This window comes from Fopius arisanus, unplaced genomic scaffold, assembly GCF_000806365.1.
Source record: "Fopius arisanus strain USDA-PBARC FA_bdor unplaced genomic scaffold, ASM80636v1 scaffold00069, whole genome shotgun sequence".
Taxonomy (NCBI): Eukaryota; Metazoa; Arthropoda; class Insecta; order Hymenoptera; family Braconidae; genus Fopius; species Fopius arisanus.
In genome coordinates, this window is record NW_011887808.1 from 115,086 (window position 1) to 140,934 (window position 25,849).

A 25,849-nucleotide genomic window follows, 5' to 3' on the forward strand; every position below is an offset into this window, starting at 1 on the left:
AACATAACGATATTATTCTCTGGTAGTAATGAGGAAAAAAAGAGGAAATCGTGTATCATATTCGACTACCTAAAGACAATAAGGAAAGTTGATAGAGGGTAATGATAACGAATTCATTCTGGGAAACTATCTCAACTGCTTGAAGTCAATAAATATGCATTAGCATTGCCACAGAATTTAATTTGTTAATTAAAAATTTAGCAAAACAATCGTTGATAATATTATGACATCTTGATTATTTAATGGACACAATATTCATTTTTATTATAACTGATTATCTGCTATAAGTACTCATGGATTTCTGCTCATTTATTTTTTAACAGAATATCCGAGCGCTTGTAACTCTTGACTCATTGAATTGACATCTTCTGGAGTGAGTCGATGATTTGGCGGACGAGTGGGCCCTGGATTTATTGGAGTTATCAGAGACATCGCACATTTTAAAGCCGCAGACCAATTACCTGTAAAAATAGATTTTATTATTAACTCAATTGAATTGTCTATCTTCTAAAAAAAAAGAATATAACTTCTTTTGTCAGCGATTGATTACCTCATAAATAAGTTAGGAGTAATTCCCTCTTAAACAAAATTACCGTTTATTTTTCTTTATATAATACAAATATAGTTTCGCTATATTTTTTAATTTTTATATATATATTTTTAGAAATTACCATATTTAGAAATAATAGATAGGGCTTTGTTCAGTTTTTCTTGTGCCTCTCTAGCTTTTAATCCGTCACCTCTCATTCCAGCGTCTACGATCTGTTGAACATTTTCTGGAAAGACGTTTGTGCTGGATGGAATGCAGGAATCCATTCCGATGGCACAACCAGCTGATAGAATCTGAATATAATGCCTATTACAATCCCCAAATTATTGATATCATAATATATTTCCCTCATACAAGTAAAAAAACGGTAAATTCCTCTGGACAATTGCATGTAGTTTTAAATTGAGATTAATGATGATCATTGATTATTAATGATTATTAATTCATGATTATTAATTTTATTTTCTGTTTGTTTAAAAATCATTTCATTTTGAAGATGAATTCAAAATTTCAAGATCTCAGGGAAGTCTTTACAATTTTTTCATACAAGGGACTATATTTTTTTCCATTTCCATTTTAATGGAAGATCATAATGAAATTTGATATCGAATATTGATTCACAGTTGTTAATTGATCTTTCATTAACTTTCAATGATATTTCTTACTTCATTGCTCCCTTGAAAGACAACAAATCGTTTAGAATCTGCACGCAGTGCCTGAGATCCCTCTTCAAGATTCGTACTTGTGAACTTGATACCCACAAATGATGGAATCTCATTTCTAATTGTTTCCAGGAATTTCCCCATGTGAACTGCAAATAATCATAATTCCGTAATCATCATTAAACATTCTCTCAAGCCATAAATTCATCAAAAATCAACGGTCGCACAATTGTTATGCCCCAGATTTTGGTTAATTGGGTTATTGTTAAATATTTGGACATCCAGCATTGTCAGCGTGACACTTGCCAGGATAACTGGATTATGCTGACCAAGTAATGACACACAAACAATTATGTATTTAAGAGGCCGTTTGGGTAGGCAGAAGGTAGATCCAAATCGGACTGCGACATGTGTTAGTCGTAATATTTGTAATCAGTCAGATGACATAATTAAAGTAATAAACTCTCATATTGAAATACCTATAAACTATTGGTGGGATTTATCCCTTCGAGCCTAGAACCTACAATAAATACAAGTACCTCCCACGCAGGGTACAACACAATGGAATCCATCAATTACTATCAATAATAAGATTATAACAGAAGTAATTTCTAGTTCTATAAACTGTCATTTTTGCAATTACATTTTAGCAACAGCTACAAAAAAGTTCCCTATTAAAATTGTTTATTTCATTTTCATCAAAGCAGCAATTCGAGTTATCGCCATCCAAAGTAGTTGCATCTTTTGGCAATTCAATGTGTAGATAATCATTAATTAATAAAAATTTAATGAATCTAACAATTGGATAGAACATTTTCTACTTACGGTTGACATTCGACCGCACTGGAAAATGATAATAGAGCAGTGGAGTTTTGGGTGCAGCTTCTCCAATGATTTTCAAGTAATCAATTAGCTCATTGACATTCGCAGGTTTGAAGTACAGCTCTGGCAAGCAAAGTATCGAATCCGCTTTGTTTTTTGCCGCATGTTTGGCCTGGAAAAAATGTTTACGAAAATATTGAATAATTTCTTGATGTCTTCATGAATGATGTGTACCAGTTCAATGACGTCTGGAAGAGGTGCTCCTCCGACTTGGATCATTAAATGTTGATTCGTCTCCTTAACAGTATTTGCCCATGATTCTGCCACATGTTTGCGTTCATCGACTGACATCGACATTCCTTCTCCAGTGGTGCCATTTACTTGATTACGGTTCAGTAATTAATTCATTCATTCATTAACCAGTAGAAAAATGGGTAAAGGAAACAAGTTCACTCCGCAATTCTGTATCTCTTTGAAAATATCTTCGAAACTAACGGGGATACCGAAATTTTTGTTGCACCTTTTTTATAGCTCTTAATTAGCTCTATAAAAAAGGTTCTAACAAAAATTTCATTGTCTATCTTAGTTTCCGAAATATTTATGAAAAACGGAACTAAAGTGAGTTGTAGGGAATTTAGTCCTCTTTTACGAGTGAGCTACAAATATTATTTTATATTTAATCCCTGATATTTATTTGTTAATGTTTTTAATTATATATCTGTCTTCATAAGGCATTTCTAATTTTCTATTTTTTGTATTTTAATTGATTCCTTCGTATGGAATTCACACGATTTGGAATTAGATTTGGAGATAATAATTCCTTCGTTCTGAGTAATGGAAATTGTAATTGGTTTTTGAAAATTGATTTAGTACATTTTCCACTCACCTAGAACTCCGTTGACACCATTGTCAGCCAAGTACTTGGCGTAGGTCGGTATTATCGGTAAATTCAGCGTCAACCTACATCCAGAGTTTATGTAACAATCGAATTACTCGGTTTCTACCAAAGTGAAATCAATGATGTAATGGTGTTTTTACCGTTCAGTGAATGGCGCTAGTACTGGTACAATTAAACCTCTGAAGGTGTACGACAGCTTCTGCAACGTTATCACATTCCAATGACGATAGAATCATCATACGAAGGAAATAATGAGGAGATAAAATTCCGAACATAAATTTTACTGATTCTTCGTTGAAGTTTCCGTGTCAAATGGAGTCATTTAATTACATTAAATATTAATTTTTTAATTAATTTTTCCATTCATCGAATCAAAAAATCGTTATCTTGATTGCGAATATATATAATAATTGTTATAGTCATAATTGTTGTGTTAATTAGCTTAACGGAAATTCTGTAATTTTTACTGATATATCTTTCTCAGTACTTGAAAAAATAATTACTTTTGTCATGCAAATTTAATAACTACACGGAAATGCACATATTTCAATGGAAATATTCAAGTTATATTCAAATATTTATTTGTGGCGGGTAAATCCAATCAGCAGAAATTATTTTTTTTCTCTTAGTGCGTAAAGGAAAATAAAGATAATTATGGAGGACTCACCGACATATTTGTCATGTAATTCACACCGCAATCATTCAGATACTGAGTTAAATTGAGACGACTGGTAAATGTAATCTGCGAGAGACCGGAATATTCCAACACACAGATATCAATTTCTTTCTCACTGATTCTCAATTCAATTTCCGACGATTAAGGAAAGATGGATAAAAAAATTGTTACTTCCTTAAATAACTACACAACTAACTACTACAAAACAAAAGTTTTCTATCTGAATTTTTCTACTGTCAGGATAAATTACGGTTAGGTCGATAAATATTTTGTAAGAGGATAAAATTGAATTCGCTTGGCGAATTTCCGTCGAATTTTTACGTCGAATTCCGGAAAGAGTGGTTCAGAATTAAGTTTGAGTATTTGCATTGGATGCTCTAGATCGTAAAAGATTTGGAATATTTTTGAACTTAGCGTCTACGTTAAGTATGTAGACGTTAAAATGCTGGTTTATTTATTTATTCAATTTTATATTTATTCATCATTATAATTGATGTAAACTGATGAATGTTACATATCACTTATTGTCTGTTTGGAAAATGGCAGTCATTTTGTATTCTACAATCTAGTAGATTGTTATTTCTTTAATTATTATAAATGCATAAGTAAAGGCTGAATGTTAAAATCAATTTTTCGTTGTATATTAACGGATAAAGTCAGTGTTAATCAATTTATTATTTCCTTTATCAGATAAGTTGTGTTATCAGACTGTTAACATTATTTCGTTATCAATTCCGAATGGAATAGCCTAGTAGTTGGAGTTCTTTTTTCATGAGATTGATTGCTTCTGGAGATAGTATTTGAACTGGAGGACGCACTGGACCAGGATTTATTGGTGTCAAAAGGGCCATTGCAGTCTTCATGGTGACAACCCAATTACCTAAGGAATTACATACATTACAAATTGACAAATTCCATTTTGACTTGTACCGAGAAAATGGCTGGAATAAAAACATTCATAAATGTCAAACATTCAATTTTTCTTCAAGGCTCGGGTGGATTATCTAGAAAAGATAATTTACTCCGAAATTCGGATTCCTAATTACTTTGGCAATTAATCGTTTTTTTCAATAATTGTTAGCTAGCGCTCTAGCGGTTGTCAACAACTAGGCCGCTAGCTAACAATTATCGGAAAAAACGATTAATCGACGGAGTAATTAGAAGTCCCAATTTTGGAGTAAATTATCTTTTCCGGACAGTCCATCCGGGCCTTAAATTTGAAATGATAAAATGTTCAATTTCGCTGTACATCGCGTTTAAAAGAGATTTTTTTTATTTATGGTAAAAAATTATTATATATTGATTTTTTCTTATTCAACCAGTTATTACTAAAGTGGAAATATTGCAATTTTAATACATTAATAGATAAAAAGTATATACAATGTACATTTTTTGTACATTATGTATAAACTGGAGAAATATAGAAATATAGAATTGACAAATTATTATATATTTTTCTGTGTGGAGACTAGTGTTTTTATTTGATTCGCAATTACTTAATTGAGGTGGAAAAGTTGGCGACTTTAATAAATAAATTACCATGTTTAGAAATTGTGATGATTGTTTGGTTTAATTTGTGTTGTAGTTCTCTGGCTTTCAGTCCATCACCAGCGACTCCAGCTGTCCGAATTTCTAAGGCTTGTCCAGGAAATATATTGACACTTGTTGGGATGAAGGAATCAATTCCGACAGTACATCCAGCAGAAATAATCTGGAACAGCGAATTAAATTTTCGTATTGTTATTTAATATAAATTCATTAAATTGTCTAGAAATCTTTCGAGTTGCCAATTCTGATAGTCCCCATTCAGTAGAAAATTAAAAAAATAATGATATTTTATTATTTTACAGACAAAATCATTTTTCGACGATTGACCTAGTTAATTCGCAATTATAAATTGTAAATATGGTATTTATTTACTAAAGTTTTACGTAGACTCACCTGATCACTGCCCAAAAAAATAACGAATTTCCCTCCATCAGCATGTAGTGCCTGACTGCCCTCTGCGAGATTTGTACTCGTGAATTTAATGCCAACGAATGAAGGAATTCGATTTCCGATCGATTCCAAAAATTTTCCCATGTCAACTGTCAACAGGAAAAAAATATTAATTTCAATATTTGCGTGTACTATAAACTATGACAGGGTAAAATAATAATTAATGAGTTACGTTTTGCATTCCAATAATTTCTGTTATATGGAGATATTAAATCATTTTGGTTACTGGAGGCTCGAACTTGCGCTACACGGAGAGAAAAATGCCGGAAAAATTACGGAACTTTCAAGTATTCGTGGGGTGACGTTGCTTTTCAGGAAAAAGTACCGGAGGTACCGTAAAATTATCCTGAAAGTTTCGTAAAAATTCCTGCTCGCTACAAAAATTTTCACGGGACTTACAGTATTTTTCCCCGAAAACCAAGGTCACCCCACGAATACGTGAAAGTTCCGTAATTTTTCCGGTATTTTTCTTTCTGTGTACACTGGGACGCTTTATTCACAAGACCAGGGCCCTGATCATTAGACCAAAGACGAGGCCCTGATCAAGCTTTATATTTTTTTAGTCATTAATTTTGTTTGATATTCGTATTGTTTTTAAAAAACTTGTAAAAATGAAAAATTAAGAAATATTCAGTACATATATACCAATGGTATATAATGCAAATCAGATTTTAAAAAACGTCAAAGTGGATTTTTTGAAGGGGATACGGTTGAGATATTATATATAATAATCTTTGATGTTTCACTTACTGTTCACATTCGAAAACATTGGAATATGATAATAGAGTAACGGCGTCTTCGGCGCAGCATCACCCACGATTTTCAGGTAATTAATCAACTCTTCTGCATTGGATGGCTTGAAGTACAATTCAGGTAAGCAGAGTATTGCGTCTGCCTTGATTTGCTCTGCATGCTTAGCCTGGCAATACAATGAACCGTGCAGCAATTATTGTACTCTTCATGTATTGCATGGAGTAAAGAGTAAATATAAATTACGTTTGAGAAATTAGTTGTTCATTTACTCCGATTTATTTATTATCTTTATTTTATTTGTCGATTACTCTACGCTCCCCAAAGATTTTAACAGAACAGATTTTACGGTTGAAACTTCAATTGAAACAAAAATTACGATTACATCAATGTAGTTCACATTGTCGAGTTGTCGTTACGGTTACATTTTATGTAATTACAATAAATTTAGATAATAATCATAATTAAAGTATAAACGATGGTGATAATTACCTTTGATTACGATTTCGTAAAGGTAATGAAGTGGTTAAAAAAGAATTCGTCAATTCGCTGACAGTTATCATCTTGTTAGGGTAATTTACCGTACACCGTGTGTGCAGATAATGATTATGACATGTTCAATTGGATTTTTAATTGATTACGTACAAGTTCAATGACATCCGGAAGGGGGGCACCTCCCACTTGAATCATAAGATGTTGTTTTGACTGTTTTACTGCGTTCGCCCAGGATTCAGCTACTTTTTTTCGCTCTTCCACAGACATCGACATGCCTTCCCCGCTCGTACCATTGACTTGTATAATCATAAAATAATTAATTAAAAACAATGCAATAAAATCTAACGTGTGGGTTTGAAAAAAAAATTTTTGGAAGACCCAGAAAAATTGTTGACAATATTTAAAAAAGAAAAACAAATTCTGGAATTGATCATTGTTTTTGTTTTTCAAGGAAATAATGTAAAAAATGAGAATTGAACTAAATATTATATTTTTTCTCATTCGATGCCAGGAAATCAAGAATTTTTTTGATAATATATAGAATTTTTGAATATATCATTTTGTTCAATATATTTTATGAAAAAGAAATAGTGGAACGAATATTAATACACAATTCTATTAAACTTAATTCAACTAAAATAATTAAAGTCAGCAAATCAACTAATTTTATTATTTCAATTTCATCTAAATTGAATATGTGAAATATAAATATAAATTTTTCCTGAATGAGTCGAATTGATTTCCAATTTAAATGCAATCAAACTCAAGAATAAATTGTTATTTATCTTATCGTTCTTGGAGTATGAATGACGACTTCTTTCGGGGATTTTCTAGTTCATTTTGTGATGTATCTAATGAAGATTATTCAATAGCGTTATTGATTAATCCCTTACCTAAAATTCCTTTGATTCCGCTGTCGGCTAGAAACTTTGCATACTGCGGTATTACCGATAAATTTAAGCCCAATCTGCGCATTGTATTCAGGTAATTAGGTAATTAAGAACCTTCCTCGAAAGTCGATAATGATGATATAATATTGCTCTTACCCATCCGTGAACGGCGTCAATACCGGCACAACAAAGCCTCTGAAGGTGTACAACAAGTTCTATAATATTAATGAATCTCCATTACGCTAACTCCATTGAGTAATTGAGTTTCAGTGGAGTGAAAGAGGTAAAAGTGAAGAGAACAGAAAACAAAGTGAATCGAAACAGCGTAAAATTGACATCTACCAAATAAATTTCATTCAATTAAATTGATGTAGTTGATGTAAGGTAATTAATTAATTTGAGTCAATCCATCATTATTCTATTTTTAAGATTAAATTAAAGATTGAAACATGATAAAATTGTTGAACAACGGAAAAACAAAGCTTATTAGACGGAATTATATTTCTACAATTATTGTTATTAATATCTGTAATGTAATTAGAGTAAATAAGAAGATATTGTACCGGCATTTTGAGGAGAGTTGTGTCTATCCGAGCAGTTCTTTGAAGACTGAGCAATTCCACAATATGACAAATATTGATAAGAACATCAAGGCAGATACCAGTCGTATCTCAGAGAAGAAAAAAAACAGATGCTCTCTCATTAATCAATCAAATAATTTCTTGCTACAACTGAAAGCAGTAATTCATACGATAATTTATAATGAAAGGAATTCTTCGGTTATTTATGCCAATTTCTATGAATTTAATAATTTATATAACATTGAATAAGGGAAAGAGGAGAATAATTGAATAGTACTCGTAATTTATAAAAATGCTCTTTATGTTTATTTACATGTAGATCCTTCAACAATGTCAATATTACCATAATAATTAATAGTAATTTATGCATATATTTATATTTATATAATATATGTAATCTAAATGGCCGCATGCTTTGGGTCACGTGTTCCTCAAAAAAGAACAGAGAACTACGTAATTTAAATAACGCCAAAAAGTTTCTATCCTATTCATGATAAATGATGTTTTTTTTTTCATCAATTAAATTCTGACCTACACAATTCAACTGCGATTATTTGACGCATCTACGAAGGATGTCTTCATTCTTCATTATTTATTTATTTAACTTCATTCTCAGTATTATTCTCTTATTCTATTTTATTTAATCAAATCACATGAAATGGCGAGCCTAAAAATTCACCCTCTTACGATCGGATTTCGCGACACTTTAAACCTTTTTACTCTTAATTAACCATGAAAATGCATATTTGTTAATTGTTAATCAATTCATTGATGTTTCATTTTACCACAATTCTGCAATTCGATTTGATCGTACGAATAGAACATGAAGAACCGACGTCTCGAGAGTTTTAGGTAATTATTAATAACAAATAAATACGATTATAAAAAGAAAATGTAATGAAAGTACAAAACAAAGTGACAATGACTAGACTTTGAAAAAACCAGTTGTAATACCTTGGTGAAAACATTCAAGCAATGAAAATGGAAATTGTAAAAATAACCGGGACTCTTCGTTGCTTTATACGTCAGGAAAACTGTGTAATAACAGCAGTCAGCTCTTTCTTCCTTTGATGCTACTCGTGAAAAACAAAAGTCCAAACGAATCGCGACATTTTATGTACAGATGAAAGAATGCGCGTGAAAAAAGGTCACAAATAGAACGTGTGAAAATAAAATTCACTGTACGAGTACAAGCATTTATTTGTTTTTGGTTTTTTTTTGTTTCAGAAAGCGTTAGCGTACAAAGCAGTTGTCAACAGTAGACAGAGATGTGAAACCAGATGATCCCCACGTGGGATTTTTCCCTGGGAAACTAGCGATTCATCGACAGTTGTCTAAAACCTATATATTTTCTCACATTGTCAATTGATTTTCTAGGATAAAACGTCTGATTAACATTTTAAAAATATTAATCTCCAAATTTTATAAAATTTTGACAGATCTTTAGTTTCTGCGGAGTTAATTGTCAAATGGGCCGTCTGATACTACACCGCGAGAAACTTTTTGGCTTTTGTCAATATCAATCTTGTGAAAAAACAATTAAAATGATTTCCAGTCACTTTTGTATTCGTGATTTCAACTATTTGAGTTTTGACTCTTTCTCGGAGGATCGTATACAGTGGATCCTCCGGATATGTACACGGGGATATACACATATTTTTCAACAGTTTAAGTTTTTTATCCGAGGAAATACTCGGGTCAATGATGCTGACAAATAATTGATCATTCAATTTTTTACTCTCGTCTGCGTGAATATTCCAATAATAACTTAATACTGCTCGTGGTAACCTCAAGAAGTCGGTTAATCTCATGATAATGGTCCCAAAATGTTAAAAGGTAGTCGTTAAGTATAATTTCATATTTCGCAGCATTAGAAGCATTATTCTTTCTCTAGGTATTACAATCTTGATTTTTTTCTATGCTGATTTTATTTTATTGATTTCATCATAGGTCTCTTTACACTGTAACGTTGCTAGGAATTCAAAAACGACTAGTCAATAAGAATATATTTCAGCTGTCAAGTGAAACAATTTGAGTCGATTGGTAGATATTAAATGCAATTATGTATTCGTCTCGTTAATGGATCATCACAGAGCCTCTCAGGCCCTTTTTTAAACAAACAAAACGATTACATAATCACAATTTCAAACTGTTGTACATCGGCTGAAAGCATTTCACCGTCGACATAACTGATTTGATCGATGCCTTGCCTCGACGCGGGGATTATTATTCAGATTATCTTTTCATTTTAATAGATTCTTCAAATCTAATAGTTTTACAGTGAATAGAAAAATCACGAGAGACTGTGATAAATTTCTCTTTCTTACTTTAGAAACATTTTTCTCATTTTAGGTGGAAGTGATGAACTCAAAATTGACAATTGAACATTTTTTCTTCTCAAGGTGATGACGATACATTGAACTATTAGTAATCCTAGTGCGATATTAGGTAGATATGAATTTGATGAATAGTTTAGCAATGTATGATATTTGTATTCTCTGCAATGTTTGTGTTTCATTCGAAATGTATTTTATTCCTCTTCTATATCGAGTTTAGACAATTGTTTCTCTTGGTCTCTTCAAATGATATTTTTGTTCAATTTCATTACATTCGATCGACCTCTGACGAGAACTCGAAGGATAATCGAGAAAAATAAATGCTTGGAAAATGTTTATTCATGTGTGAGAGGTGGAAATGTGTTCCGTGTTTGAACTCATTCGTTAGTAATTAATGGAGCTGACACCAAGATGATTAATTCATTTGAACGTTTGATTTGGATGATACGACAAAAAAAAACACAATTTATAGAAACATCGAACAGAATCGAGTAAATCATCATAAATAGCGTGAACTGAGGAGAAATGAAAAAAGAGACGCAACGAGAGATTGACGTGAAATATTTGTTAATCATTGACTGCGGGGAAATTGATGGTGACACGATTGATCCATTACTAATCATTTCAATCGATCATCAGAGAATGAACCAAAATAAACGATAATTCATCTGATGAACCCGTATTGGTGTGATTAGACTATTGCATTTGTTATCGGTTATATACCTTTTGGTTCTACATTTCTATCTATATAATCTCTGTATTATTAAAATTAATGGATAGTAAAAATGCGTATTCTGTGAAGTTTATCCTCGACAAAGGTGGAGCAAGAACCATTACAGCTCTAATCATAAAAATTACGATTATATTGTTTTAAGTTGTCGCAGAAGGAGAAAACACATGTGGAATACTCGCATAATTATTTATTCATAATAAAAATAACTGTGTTCAACACGTTCTGACTAATTCGCTGAGGCACACACGAGTGTTTCTACAAAAGAAGTTTAGGCTGTTTCTTGTAGTTGTCTCAACAATTCGTATTAAACACTGAATAAATGCTATTACATTCTCTAATCATTATAAACTTGTAATTGTCTATTGTTAGTTGGCCAACTTTGCCAGGAAAACTTCGTCGCCAGTGTCGATGTACGTTTTTTTTTCATGTAATAACTCACACATTATGTGCTTGCGTTGATTCGGCCGATCATCACATTTAATTTGGTTCATTAAATGATGATTCGATTATTTAAATATATTAATCTGGGTATCATTGGTACATTTAAACAGATAATTAAAAATCCCTCTTGATTTGCCCCCAGTCTTCGTCTAGATATAAATTACTGGTAGAATTTTACTAAAAAATTTTCACTAATGATAGACCTCTCATTGGACTGTCGGTGTAACTTCCTTCGATATCAGTTCCCCTCCAGCGAACTTAACCGTCCTCAGTTGTTATTGACAGTGATTTTATTCGGAATACAGTCAATCGAGCGACGGCACTCGTTTTTTTTTTATTTTATTTGGTGGAAATGTCAATTTTAATTCAATCAAGGTGATGGATCCGATTTTCGTCCCTGCGGAATTTCACAGCGATTCACATGGCCATTGGTGTTTGATTGTCGAATAATCGTGAATTTTTTAATAATTCCAATTGATTTCCGATTCACGGCAATTGATTCTAATTTCGTACCGTAAATAAAACAACCAAATACTGTCGACTCTTTGTACAAGAGATTTTCGTACAGGATACTTCGTCTTTCCGTTCGCTAATTCACTACCTCGACTCCTATCTCACGGCCCTGAATATTTTGGAATTGTGCGCTCCATATAAGATACCACGCAAATGATAAATAAAAAAAGAGAATCATTGGCACTGTAACGATTTCTTCATTCATTATCATAAATTATTAATCATTTAACGATCTATTGTATTTTTGTTTTTTCGTTTATTTTAATTAATTCATAAAGAATTTTCAATGATTTCCCCACGTGAAGTAATTACGCAAACGGAAGAAATATCTTCTCTACTTTTTCTTTTCTGTTAAACAGGACGGAAAATACTACAGACTACAGAGCAGGCTACATTATTAGTTTACTTTTAAGCTGTTGGAGAATTTAAAAGATACATGGTGAATAGGGGAATGGTGATTCTCGGAATTTTATTTACCTCCGGTTGCTTGTGGTATCTTATACGAGTGGACTGTACCGAAAGGAGAATTCTAATGAATTGATCTCAATGCTCTCTATTTTGGAGATATCTGAATAGAAGCAGTAAGACGTGAACAACTGAACAGCAGTAATTCCAAACAAATCGGTATAACCGATAGCCATTGACAGATTTAATCACCAATTACTTCTCCGAGGGGCAAACAACGATGAAAGCGTCGTCGCCCGTGACTGCCACTAAGACTTCCAGGCTCTCAACTTCCTCAATGACACCTTCTTGAGATGTAATGCAGCATTGAGGATGTCCGATTCCCTGGACTCTTCGCCATCCGAGTGTACCTCACGTCTACGTCCCATTAAAAGACGCTGACGTAGGCCCCTTGAGGTCGGATCGGAGAGAGCCTCGGCTACCGGAACTTTCTCCTTACTGGAGCCAGGCAGTGACACCGATCTACCGACTGAAAAGCCTTTACTTATTCTATCAAGAGTAGCAGGTATCAGGTGTTTCCGTGGAATCGCCTGCTCCCGTTCTCTCAATATAAATCTTCCTAGGGTCTTCCACAATGCCTGTGTACTGTACACATTCTCATCGTCACGTAGTACCCGCAACTGACGATTACCACTACCAACGGCGCCTGCGCCGCCCCATTCCAATTCCTCAAGAAGTGCAAATTTCACCGGATCCTCCATTCTTCTTGCTTTGACTAATGCCTGAGCAAGTACATCCTGAGCGGAACTACTAACTGGTACACGTAAAATGGCATATGGTATTTCAGGTGATACATTGTATATGCAAACGAGAAAAGTGTCAGCTTCGTCCCAAATCATTGACTGATCTTCACCACTTTCATTCAATTGTGCATGACCCGCTGTACTTCTGATGGAGGCCAACCAAGCTCTGCTGCTGGGATCATTGCCCACTCGTTTCAGTAGAAATCTACCTTGACCCTTCCACAATGCCTGAGCTTCCAACGGACGCTCCATCAGATCCAAAACACGTTGAGTTGGCAATTCCTCTTTGTCTTTCTTCTCCCAGCCTCGAGAAACCTCCTCCACCAGAATATAATCGTCCACATGCTCTGCAGAAATGCCCGCCTTCTGTAGAGCCTGCAGCATGACTTCCTGCGTGGAGCTTTCTTGCGTTACCCTGACGATAGTGTAAGGCTCATCGGGCATCACATCGTAAACCCTCAGGAAAAACATACGACGCTTCAGCGTCACTCCCCCCAATCCAGGATCCACATTACTCAATTTCTCTGGAGTTTTTCCAGATGGACGTTTGGACTCCTTATTGTGATCTCTGCAGCACGTATTGTAGTCCAAACTCTCCTCCTCCATTCTAGAGTAAATGAACAATGTTGATAATGCTAGGGACTTATTTTTACATGAACGCAGACGTACGTGACGATAACCGGGTTTCAGGCAGTTTAACGGTAATACTCTCTGGGCAATGAGATGATGAGAGTTAGCCTCGACTATACCAAATCGAAGAAAGGCAAGGTCTCTGAACATCACTTGGAAGCAGAACTTTTCATTCCAAATGGGATTGAGGGAGTTGTTCTGAACAATTTTTGTTTTGTGTTTGGCGCAGTCAATGGGTATTCCCACTAACTCAATCTCAACGTAAGTACTGGCTAGGAGATTAGCTGGGGATATGTATTGGCCAGAGATAACTGATAGGGTCAGGTGGACAGAATGAAGGCCATCAAATTCTTTGTCCCATGGGTTAAATCTTCTATACATCATGTGACTCTTCTCCCACATCATCGAGGGCTTTCGAACGTAACCGCACTGACCATTTTGCTCGTACATTGCTGCATTCAGATGCAGCGCTGCATCATCCGTTTGATAATTAAGAGCCACCATCTGGATACCAAACGCCCAGAAGATGACGGGATTGAAGTTGGATGAGTCTATTCGCATTCCAGCGGGATAGGTTCTTATTAATTGGGTCTCAGCGTGGGCAACAACACCCAGTGGCTGTTTACGACAAATTTTTTTAGCTGCACTCTCGTTTAATGAGGAGCACTGGAAGCACGCTGGCATGCCACGGTTAGAACGGAATAGTGTGTCGATATTACTACCACCGCTGGCAACAGACGCGGATGTCGACAGGGATTGTGGTGAGCCAGTGGAGGATGCTATTCCACCAGTACCAATCCCAGCGATACTGTGTCTCTGCACGGTGCCTGTGTGGCTTTGGTGGCGTGCTTTTGGTATGGGAAGTGTTCCTGGGGTTGTGTTGAGGCCGCGGAATTTAATGGCTTGGAGGTAGATTACGAGGTCAGAGAGCTCTTTGGCGATTTGACTGCTTTGTTTCTGAGATTTGTCGTCAACTGCTGGATCAGATTTCAAACGGACGTGCACCATTTGGCTACCACCCAGATACCTCTCGTAACTGGAGATTGAGTTGTCTGAAATCATTGTTTCGTTTAGATCAGATTAATAACAATTTAAATTATATTTTAAATCATTACTGAATTGAATTATTTATTTTTGAGTTATTAGTCGGGTGCCCTAACTACTTTGCATTAATGCTGACGACAAACAATCCTCTATTCTAAAACGGACAGACAAGTCGAACTCGTGAACTATCGATATCTCGAAAGACTGCCGGCCTCGTTAGTAATAAACGTGAATTTTACAGCGTCATAAAGATGACAAATGGTGAAAACTTCGATGACTCTTTAAAAAAGCAATTAAATAGCATACAACTGATGCCATTTCATAAATCATAAAAATATATTTTTTAATAGTACATAAATATTTCTATTTATTTTCTTTGGAAATATAGAAACGTTGATCAAAAGTTGAAATTGAGGTAAAACATGAAAATCACATTTTTACGTTCAAAAGACTGCAACCTATGAAAAATTGTCAGAATCACATAACTCACGTATTATAGTGCAGCTTATTTAATAAGCTTTGAAACGATTATGCAATATATTACCTCAGTGCGAAAAGAAGAGAGGAATTATTGGAGAAACCGGAGAAAAAAGAAGCGTTATGAACGGATCATTTATTTATGGAGCCATCGATTAACAATTGGTTCAATACTCCAATTTGTTCCTTTGGGATTTAACGAATACAATTGCATTGAAGCAAAAATGCAGACCGCAAGTTCTCATAACAATAGGTCTAACGGAAGGAATTAATAAATAAAATTACCATCAACGTTGTCATCCTCATCGTCCTCCTCCTCATCATCCTCATCCTCGCTGAAATATTCAACCACCGATGCACTACTAACGTCAGTCCTCATTTGTTTCATGGATGATGCACGATCTGACATCAACATTTTACCCCGGTGACTTATTGACGGATGAACGAGAGGGGCTGTTGGATCGACCACGAGTTTTTTATTTTTTATCAGAATTCTGTGTCGCAGTTGCGAGGGTGACGGCAGCTGCGGGTCCTCACAAAAGTCAGTGTCGTACAGAAATTTTGTAACCAATTTTTCACCGAATACAGACTGAAATATTGAAGAATTATGTCAGTCACTTTTTTCTTTTCGCCAATTTCCGTTTGTAAATAGGGAAAAGGGGAGATTACCTGAAATATCTGAGCCATGCGGGCTTGCTGTGCCTGGGAGCAGTGATTTTCAATGGAGAGAATGACTGGATATGGAGAGCTAACGAATGCACTGCGATCGATTGCTTCCACTACTGATCTGAATGGAATTTTTGTTGTGAATGTGTGACCGTGGTATATGAGGGGTGAACCATCGTCACCGTCCCAACAGTCCAGCTCAACACATCTACATCCGGTGAGAAGAACCTAAAAACCAAATTTAAATCAATGGCAATAAAGGGCCATTTTGAATCACATTCTCAAAATCATTATTTTTTTCCTGCACACCCAGTGTAATTGAATCCTCTCCACACTAACCAATGATTGTGCAAAAAATTATAGTAGAAAACGCCATTTTAAAAGTAAATACCCCAAAAAGTTCATTTATGCGCATTTAGTAGTCAGGTAACAACATTAATCATTAATCATTGAATAAAGCATGATCATGGAGAAAACGTGTGCTTTAAAAAGAAATGAAATAAATCGTCCGCTAGTAAAAAGGAATGGCCTTTGATGGACAGGAAAAACTTAATTATATTACACTTCATAAATTCCTAAAAGTAGAAAGCAAATGTTTGAGTAGTAAATCTTCCCAACGAGAGTTAAATAACTTTATCCGATAGTTGAATATCCTCTGGTTGCACTGATGACAGAGAGAATGAGTAAAGCCCGTGAAGCATAAAAACTAATTTACCTGAGAGTAAAGCTGAACTGAAGACTCTCCTTTGAGCTGATGTCCAGTGAGATAAGTGTTATGAGAGCTTGCAATGTAATACTGTGACAATGGTTGTTGCATCTCCGTGTCGGAGGGTATTGCGTATTCATTTGGAAATGCGTAATTATCTTTGTCCATCATGTAACGTGCAAAGCCCTCAAACGACAAGCACGACTGGCCCCTCAGTGCTGGATCAGGTTCATGCCTCTGATTTATTTTCACAGTGAATAAATTTCATTAGAGTTGGAGTATTAAATAACCGTGGAATTACAAGGAATGAGTGATTACCTTGATGAGAGCTTTAATCTGGTCATCGGTTAACTTTTCCTGCTGACGCGACTCGAGAAATTTCGTGAATGTCGGCAGAGTAATTACTTGAGATTTTGAAGTGTCAACGCCTGAACAGTTGTTCACGATACTTGCTGCTGCAATAGCATCAAATATTTGTTTTTTGTGGAGGTTGCCACTTGTCTTGTACTCGTGAGAATCTATGGAATTATTTCGGGTGAGTAAACCTGTGAATTTCAGAAGGAGAAAAGGTAAGTTAATATCAGACTTGGAAGTTAGTTTTGTTATTAATTAATTTTTCATGATAATTTGGGAAAGTGTGTGTTAAAAAAAGTATAAAATCCCTACCACAATTCAATTATCAAAGTTAATAAAAAATGAAAGGAAGATATAAGTCCAAAAAATGTCAACGAGTCGTGAGAATTTTCTTGTGTACAAAAACAATTTCTACAAAATTATTGTTGATTAATCGAAATGTGTTGGGAGATATTTCTGTGGTATTTACTCATCGAAGGTATGAGAAGGGATGGAGAGAAAAGGAAGATAAATCAGGATGGATAGTGAAAAATACAAACCAATTCGTTGTGGTGTAGCATCGCTCGTTTGCCTCAGTACAGATGGTCTCATATTGAAGTCACGGAGTGAACCATCACTCTGACTACGGCATGTGATTGCAAGCTGTCCAAAGAGATCACGTAGGTCCTTACGTGCACGAAGACTGAATGACCGAAAGAGTGCCACGAATTCAACGAAATTCAACTGGGTCTCGTACATGATTGAAGTGGCTCGGGCTTTTACTTGCCATGGCGCTTCGCCCACCGCTGGGGATATACTTGAGCCATTTCTATCCTTATCTCGAGTTACACACAGTAAACTAAAAATTATTTTGAATAAATCAGTGTAGGAAAGCACAGCTTTTAATATTTTACATTTTTTCCACGTAAAAATGTGGAATCATAAATTTATAAAGTGAATTAAACATTTATAACAACAATGTTATCAGGGTTATGCTTTTTTCAGTTAATTTTTTCTTGTGCAATCATATCGAGAATTATCCTGGGTAGCCTATCTAATCTAGAGTCCTAGCCAATGATTTCCTGTCTTCTATGAATCATTTTGTTGTCAACAAAATTAATAATATCATGATCATAAAAATGATCGTACCATCACAGAACTTCGTGAGCCATTAAATAATGACAAAACGCAAAAACATGCTATTTTTCCCATCAATCCCATCGAAGATTTGCCACAAAAATGAAAAAACGTGAATTTCGGCTATATATGGGTGTGTACAGTAAATATGTGCTAAAAAAAAAACAGGAAACAGGAAAAATGAGTGGAATTCCCTAATAACACGAGTCGCTACAATCTTTTTCAGAGAAATTGAAGTGAATAAAATCTTTCCTATTCAATTCATATTACTTGTTGCTTATCTCCGGAATTAGTGCTAGTATTCAGAAGGATATTTGAAAATCCAGGGTGCAAGGACAAAATTGAATCCAGTCTGGCAAGTTCTCTAACAGTTCGTTAAACTTGACACTGACTAGTGATTTACCACACATTAGAAGACTCTTTAGGTAGTTAGTTATTATCAAAGGCTTTCCGATCGACACATAACAGAGGAACTCAAAACTTTCTCACTTCTCCCTCTATTTACGATAGCAACTTGGCTGAACCATCGCAACGTACCGAGTAATGAGCAACAATGTCACTACAGGGAGGGAAACTCTTGAGAGTGAGTTAAATCAATTCTTGTTTCTCAAGATGTAGGAATTTAGACGACTAGAGTGATCCAAACGCATCAACTGGTAAAGTTATTTGCAGGTACTTGATGGTGAAGTGAGATCAAGTTTTACCCAATTGATTGAAATTCACGGAGGAGCGAGGGGTTTGTGGCTTCCGGGGGCTATTTGATGGCTATTGGAAAATTACCTCTGTAAACTGGAGTATGGCAAGCTTGATGAGACAATGCGTTCACCAGTACCTGGTGGACTGCGCGGTGGTACTCGATCACGACTTGAACGCGGTGATGCAGGCACTATTCTCGTTAAAGACTCACCGCTACCCGTTAAATGACGCAGTGGTGCCGCTGTTAAACCACCCTCCGACGATGATGAATCGTATTGCTTGAAACTCAGTTCCTGAAATTTATCCCGTATTTTTATGAGAATTGATGAATACCAAAGTTTCATCACACGATCGATTGGGTACAACTGATTTTCATTTTATGTTACCACGGGTGAACATGTTTAATAGAAACACCCAGCGAATTCTTTCAGTAAATTCTGCACTAGCTCTTTTTTTATAATTGCCCTTTTAGGGAATTATACTGGAAATTTTATGTGAAAAAACTTTGATTTTTCATTGATGAATATTTGTTTTTTTCTTGAATATTTCTGTCAATCGGAAACCTTCAGGCAATACGTGCTTCGAGTTTTTATTAAATTCAAAATTTAATTTAATTTAACGTTTAATTTTCACAAGTCCAAAAATCCAAAGGTTTATTGAATAATCACTGATCATTTTTACAGAAAAAAATCAAATTTTCTTGAATCGAATAAGGAATAAGAAATTCAGTGGAAGATTTCAGTTAAAATTAGAATGATATTCACATAATTGAGAATTCAGATCGGACTGATTGAGACTTAAAAAAAAAATCTCATAATGCAGTGAAAGATCTAGTTAGTTCTAGCTGACATTGGGGAAATTTCCGAAAAAAAATTGTCTAACTACTCGGGTATCCTTAAGGATTAAACAAAAATATTGTTAAAAAAAAACCTTAGTCAGGGCATGAATATTGCTAATGGATTTAGTCTTTTTGCCGGCCTTTGGATTACGTCGTCGTAGTGTAGCACTACTGGTAGGTGACAGTGTACCAATACTCTCAGTCATTGACCAATCGCGTCCACCAAATACCCTTATGGCGTCAGCCGTGGTAGGCTCAAGGCAACCTTCCTCAAAATAAAGTTGTAGATACTTCTCCTTTAACCATCTCGATCTTCTGTCTGTCAACTGATTCTGACGCTTCAGGCCACGTAATATCCAGCACAGTCCCATGTACCATATTCTGTAAAGAAGTAATAAATATTGATGGACCATAAAAATCGTCGAGGTAATTGCATAAGGATAATATGTGAACATTAATCTTTCCAATATTGTTGACCCCACAGAGAATCGCCCTAGGAATCATGGCGGAGTTATGGCTATTATATGAGACTTTTATGATTTTATGGGGCTTCCTCCTTTCTGAATATTTACAGCCTCAGAGGAAATTTATGGCAGATAATGTCAACTCTGGTTTATGCCAATTTGTTCAATATCACACTCTCAGAAATTCCGGAAGTTTAATGGAAAATATGATTGGAATTTTGACGATATCAGAGAAATTGTCATCGAAATTTGAGTTTTAGGTGTGACTCAAAGAAATTTACAATTTTTTCGTGAATATTCATCATTTCTACGGAACAATAATTGAATCCCCAATTACTGGTACTGATCTAGTTACTGGCCCTTATGTTTATTGTTCTACCGAATAAATTACTCTTATCATCAGTTATCTCTAGATGAATATTTACATAAGGCCCGGGTGGACTATCTATCGAACGTCGACTTTTGTTTAATTTTCATCTTTTTAACCTAAAATACATTAAAATTTGGGATTAATTTTGGGTTGCGGGAAACAATAGAATGGACATGAAAAAATAATGAAAAAAAAGAGGAGAAATTATCGAAGGGTCCTAAAGATCGATATTATTTAAAAGGAATTTACCAAGTTTGCTAAAAAATAATAAAAAATACGCAGCTTACTATTGCATCTAGCTGTCACTCCATCTTCTAGAGAGCAATGGTAAGCTGCGTAATGTTTATTATTTTTGTGTAAACTTGGTAGATCCCTTTTAAACAATATCGCTAGTAGCGCCCTTCAATAATTTTTCCTCTCTTTTTTCATTATTTTTTTATAACCATTCGAGTAGCTCCCGCAACGCAAATTTGATCCCAAATTTTAATGTATTTGAGGCTAAAAAGATAAGATTTAAACAAAAGATGACATTCGATAGATAGTCAACCCATGCCTTAAACACTTTATTTTCTTACGGTGATATCTACATCGACATCGTGGAAATTGAATGACTACAAATATTCTTAATCAATTTTTATAAATAAATTTCAGTGCTAATTATTGGGTCATTGTAGCTCCGGAGAGTTCAATAGTTCGTATTCAAGAAATGAATTTGACGTGAAGAAAATTTCAAGGAGACTTTATTCGTTCATATAATCGCAAACAGTGATATAATGTTCTCGAGTGAAGCTGGAGCGACAATTAATTAATTTCAAGATTTGTTAACAAGTGAAATTATCCCTTGCATGAAAAGATAAAGTGCCAGTAACTGGTACAAGAGAAATTTCTGTAAACTACCGGTTAATGAACCATCGATTTCCGTTTCCATTTAACTCAATATTAATTTATTCACGCATGAAAGACAATTAACAAATGATTAGTTTATGCATTTTTAAAGTTAAAGTTCGTCTTCTAATGGCAGTAACTGAATCACTGGCGATATTTAATCTATGATCACATGATATGAACCAGAAAGAATAGAAAATTGAAGAAGATTAAAGATGGAGATTAAAATATTCAACATTTCATACTCACTTGCTCAGTGTTGGTGGTCCGAGAAGAAAAATAAGACGATTATCGGAAAGATTGGAGCCGTACATCAGTCCAATACAGGAGTCTGATCCTGGAAGGCCATATCTCTTGCAGATGCCCCGTAGTTCAATCTCCCTGTCCTTGTCACAACAGCCAATGGTAACTTCCTTAACTGAACTCAGATCTAGATAACCCTCTTCCAAACTGACTGATGCACAGTCAGCCTGTGGTGATGTGTAACGCGTCACAAGTCCAGATGGCACATTCTCTTCGGGGTTAACTGTCAGGGTAAATTCATTTGATATTGAACCAAAACCAGCTGTTTTTAGGGGGCTCCAGGCTGGCTTCTCCCATACAAATGTGCCACATGCACGATCAACACGAGCATAAACCAGAGATGTACGGGAACCACCTGCTCCCTCGCAGTCCCAATGTACCAGAGTTGTGCCGTGATGAAGTACCTGTTTCAATTAAAGAGATTATTTAAGTACGAGTCACCGATGTCGGTAGCTCAGTCAATCATAGGGTTTTTTTTCGGAATTCATTATTTTCCCTATCATATCAATTTTCTGCACTCTTTCCCAAGTACAATTAACTAATACCTTACACTAAGTCTCATTATATTAGGTAAAGAGCCAAGGGCTGGAGATCTAGCTCCTAAGTATTACTACTTGTACATACTCTGTATAATATGTATTTAATGTCAATCAACTCTTGTTAAAGTTAAAGTTAAAGTCAGCTAAACGTAGCTCAGTGGCTAGGTGCGAGCTTAGTGTTCTGAAAGTTTAAGTTCGATTCCCAGTTGAATCGAATTTTTCAACAGGCACCGATGAGCGGGGGGTTGCTAATAGAGCAACCGCCTGTACCGACATGGTTTTTTCTGTGGTTTCCCATGTCACTCCTATGTTCCATAGAAGATTGAATACGGTACAGTGTAGGATCCACAGCCGCATAGACTCATTCAATGACAGAATGAATTTTAAAAAGTCAACTTTACGTGACTTGGAGTTTGATTTGGTTGACTTTGGAAAAAAATTAAGTGATTTAAAATGATTTTTTATGGGATTTCGTAAGAATTGACTTCAAATAATTTCGTAGATTCGAAATCAATGGTTTCAGATGCAATGACGACATTGAATAAACAATAAATGAATTTTAAGAATCGAAATAGAAGCGGACAGAAATCAGTAGAAGAGTTTTTACTTTGATTGATTTAACTGATTTTGGATAAATTCTGCGAGTTCTCAAGACTTTATGATGTAACTTCAGATGATCAATGACTTTGAGAGTGGGTAGCCCCTTGATTTCTATGTTTTTATCTAGTTATCTGCCGAAATACTTGTTATTAAAAATCGATAAATGACAATTCGGGAGAGATTCAAATAGAATAAGCGAAACAATGATTTTTTCCAGAGCTGTGAAAACCTGTGTAATCCACTGAAAAAAAACCTCTGTAAAAATATCACCCGCGGAGCAGCATCGCAATTTAATTTTTATGACATCCCGTAATATTCAGATAAATGACGGTCGATTATCCAAGCTGTTAAGGTGATTGAGTGGCAACGGAGTACCCTGGAAAATTCATCCAACCCGAATGAATGCAACCAGGGGTGAGGGTGAGTGGGTGCGAGAGAGGTAGAGAAAGTTGGAGAATTTATCGTTGGAATGGTGGCGGAAGTAACACGGTCAACATCTGGCTGTCACGCGACACACACACCAAGTATTTGTCGCTTTGGTATCACGATAGAGTATTTTATCGATTTTGATAAGGGGAAAACTATTCTCCTTAATGTTCCTGGGTTTTGGTTCAGCTGGGGACCTGCCAACTTGGATGAATCGAATTTTTGTTGAGATGGTATATCGATTACCATTCCAGCTGACTCCGTGACACTGAACGTGCCCCAGTGTCATTGACGAGTCTTTAACCTTCAGCTCCACTCACCCTATATTACCCTTGGTCCAGGGATGATAGCATTGAGTCAGCTGATTGGCGGGTATTACAGACGTTAACGAATGCTGAGTCGTTTGTTATGGAAATTGAAGATTTTCGAATTCTCTCTAATTGGCAATTATTTTATTTTTACCTTTTGAACAGTCATTTTCGTTCTGATTAAGGGATTCACCATTTTTTTAATCCATCGTCTTCACTGGGGAGAAAATATATTTTTACAAAAATCCGTTTACTCGAGAGCAGTATTTAATCATTTGTTACCATATTTATCCGATTTTCTACAAAACATTCAGAACAATTTTGACGGTACCGCCAGTACTTTTCCCTAAAAACGAAGCTCGCCCCTTTATGTAAAAGTTCTGTCATTGCTCGGGTATTTTTCTCTCCGTGCAGTCGAGTCTTCTCCATGACATCTCTATTAGTTTTCATTTCGAGAGACAATCATATCGCTTTCGAAGATGAGCCTGTCAATGACAGCTTTGAGCGAGTCCTCTTACATTCATAACTTAAAGTTAAAAATTATTAGACTGACCTGCAAAAGGTGAAGATCCATGCCATTATTAGGTGCAGCAACTGGAAACAATGCAATACCATGATCAGCAGCTAGGGGTTGAACCGGCTTGTACGAATCAAGGTCAAGGTGATAGTCATTTTCATCGCACTCTTCAGTCATATAATTTTGCTCGAGAATAGCTGTGGTGTGTACACTCAATGTACGATGGAGTGAGCCAGTTGTGGCATCTCTTCCACGCGCGTGACGATGCTGATGGAACATAGCAACCTTGTCGAGGACTACATTGGTGTCATGTGGACACTCGAAATTTACACCTTTACTGGTACCGCCACCGCTGCCGCTTGTACTCCCTGATGAGCTCCATCCGGAGGGAGCATCTGCATTACTCTCAACAGCGGTTCTCGCACCTGGCGAGGGCGAAGGCACGTGTTCGAGGGGTGGGCCCTCCTTACTGCTAGTTCGCTGAGTCTCTCTGTCTTTGCTCTCTCCTGGTTGCTAAACAAATTTACACCCATTTCATCATTTTAATTCATCATCTGTTAAAAATGTCCAAATGGAAATAACCGTTTTTGGGTAATGTTTAGAAAATTCGCAACTGAGTGTTTCAAGAATCTGTTTTGACTCGATGTCATTCAATATCTCAAGCGAAGGAGGAGCTTTGATCCATCTAATACTTTACACTATCAGAACTACCGTAAGAGGAAAATATGGGTTGGCGTATGCCCCAGTCAAGTTATATGATTCCTGTGTTGTTTATGGAGAACTTGTGATAACACAAGCATATCATATCGTACAGTAATAATTCTGATAATAATTCCCCTCTTTGCAGGCTTGAATTTCTCGATAAAGTACGCGTGCAGATCTACTAAACATTTATTCTTTTTTTTTGCTATTACATGTATCCATTAGAAACCATTAATATTTGAAAAATTATATGTAAAAATGGCTCAAGTTCTATAAAACATTTCTATGAGTTTATATGAGTTAAACTTTAGAATCAATTGAGAATTAGAGATTGAAGGAATTCAACAGGTTGACATTCTCTTTTACTGTGTTACAAATAAATTTTGTAATTTATCGATTCAATTATAAATAATGAATGATTGATTTGAATAATGTTATTGTAACTTTCCTCTACTCGAATATAATTGGAAGGAAGTAACGAAGACGAAGATTCCTGAAATAAACAAGAAATGACGTCCGTGCTCTCAACTTCGGTAACTTTTCTTTTTCATTCCCTGGACTCTAAATAAACGGAGTAAACATTGTTGGATACCGTACCATCAGAAATTCCTCCTTCCCTGGCAGTAATGTATTTATTATTCACAGTTAGCTCGCC

General features: G+C 35.4%; 3 protein-coding genes across 3 annotated transcripts in view; all 3 read right to left on the reverse strand.

Annotated features, from left to right (window-relative positions):
• Positions 1 to 159: 159 nt before the first annotated feature.
• LOC105269408 (N-acetylneuraminate lyase-like) lies at positions 160 to 4,172 on the reverse strand. The gene is made up of 8 exons (XM_011309605.1): positions 3,600 to 4,172; positions 3,073 to 3,131; positions 2,921 to 2,994; positions 2,269 to 2,414; positions 2,038 to 2,206; positions 1,216 to 1,361; positions 672 to 843; positions 160 to 461 (listed from the first exon to the last, which is right to left on the reverse strand). Exons 1-8 carry the CDS (start codon positions 3,612 to 3,614, stop codon positions 310 to 312), a joined length of 933 nt encoding a protein of 310 aa, XP_011307907.1. The 5' UTR covers positions 3,615 to 4,172; the 3' UTR covers positions 160 to 309.
• A 92-nt stretch (positions 4,173 to 4,264) lies between these two features.
• Positions 4,265 to 8,389, reverse strand: LOC105269409 (N-acetylneuraminate lyase). The gene is made up of 8 exons (XM_011309606.1): positions 8,305 to 8,389; positions 7,898 to 7,956; positions 7,745 to 7,818; positions 7,002 to 7,147; positions 6,357 to 6,525; positions 5,550 to 5,695; positions 5,148 to 5,319; positions 4,265 to 4,488 (listed from the first exon to the last, which is right to left on the reverse strand). The coding sequence occupies exons 1-8, from the start codon at positions 8,308 to 8,310 to the stop codon at positions 4,337 to 4,339; spliced, it is 924 nt and encodes a 307-aa protein (XP_011307908.1). The 5' UTR covers positions 8,311 to 8,389; the 3' UTR covers positions 4,265 to 4,336.
• Positions 8,390 to 12,563: 4,174 nt separating this feature from the next.
• LOC105269452 (1-phosphatidylinositol 4,5-bisphosphate phosphodiesterase epsilon-1) overlaps positions 12,564 to 25,849 on the reverse strand; it is a 30,619-nt gene continuing 17,333 nt past the window's right edge. The window contains exons 5-14 of the mRNA XM_011309713.1: positions 24,529 to 25,005; positions 22,049 to 22,506; positions 20,173 to 20,461; positions 19,327 to 19,535; positions 17,970 to 18,268; positions 17,395 to 17,621; positions 17,086 to 17,313; positions 16,374 to 16,598; positions 15,990 to 16,293; positions 12,564 to 15,235 (exon numbers count right to left, since the gene is read on the reverse strand). Of these exons, the coding sequence (XP_011308015.1) occupies positions 13,059 to 15,235; positions 15,990 to 16,293; positions 16,374 to 16,598; positions 17,086 to 17,313; positions 17,395 to 17,621; positions 17,970 to 18,268; positions 19,327 to 19,535; positions 20,173 to 20,461; positions 22,049 to 22,506; positions 24,529 to 25,005 (4,893 nt within the window). The 3' untranslated portion in view covers positions 12,564 to 13,058. The remainder of the gene's footprint in view (positions 15,236 to 15,989; positions 16,294 to 16,373; positions 16,599 to 17,085; positions 17,314 to 17,394; positions 17,622 to 17,969; positions 18,269 to 19,326; positions 19,536 to 20,172; positions 20,462 to 22,048; positions 22,507 to 24,528; positions 25,006 to 25,849) is intronic.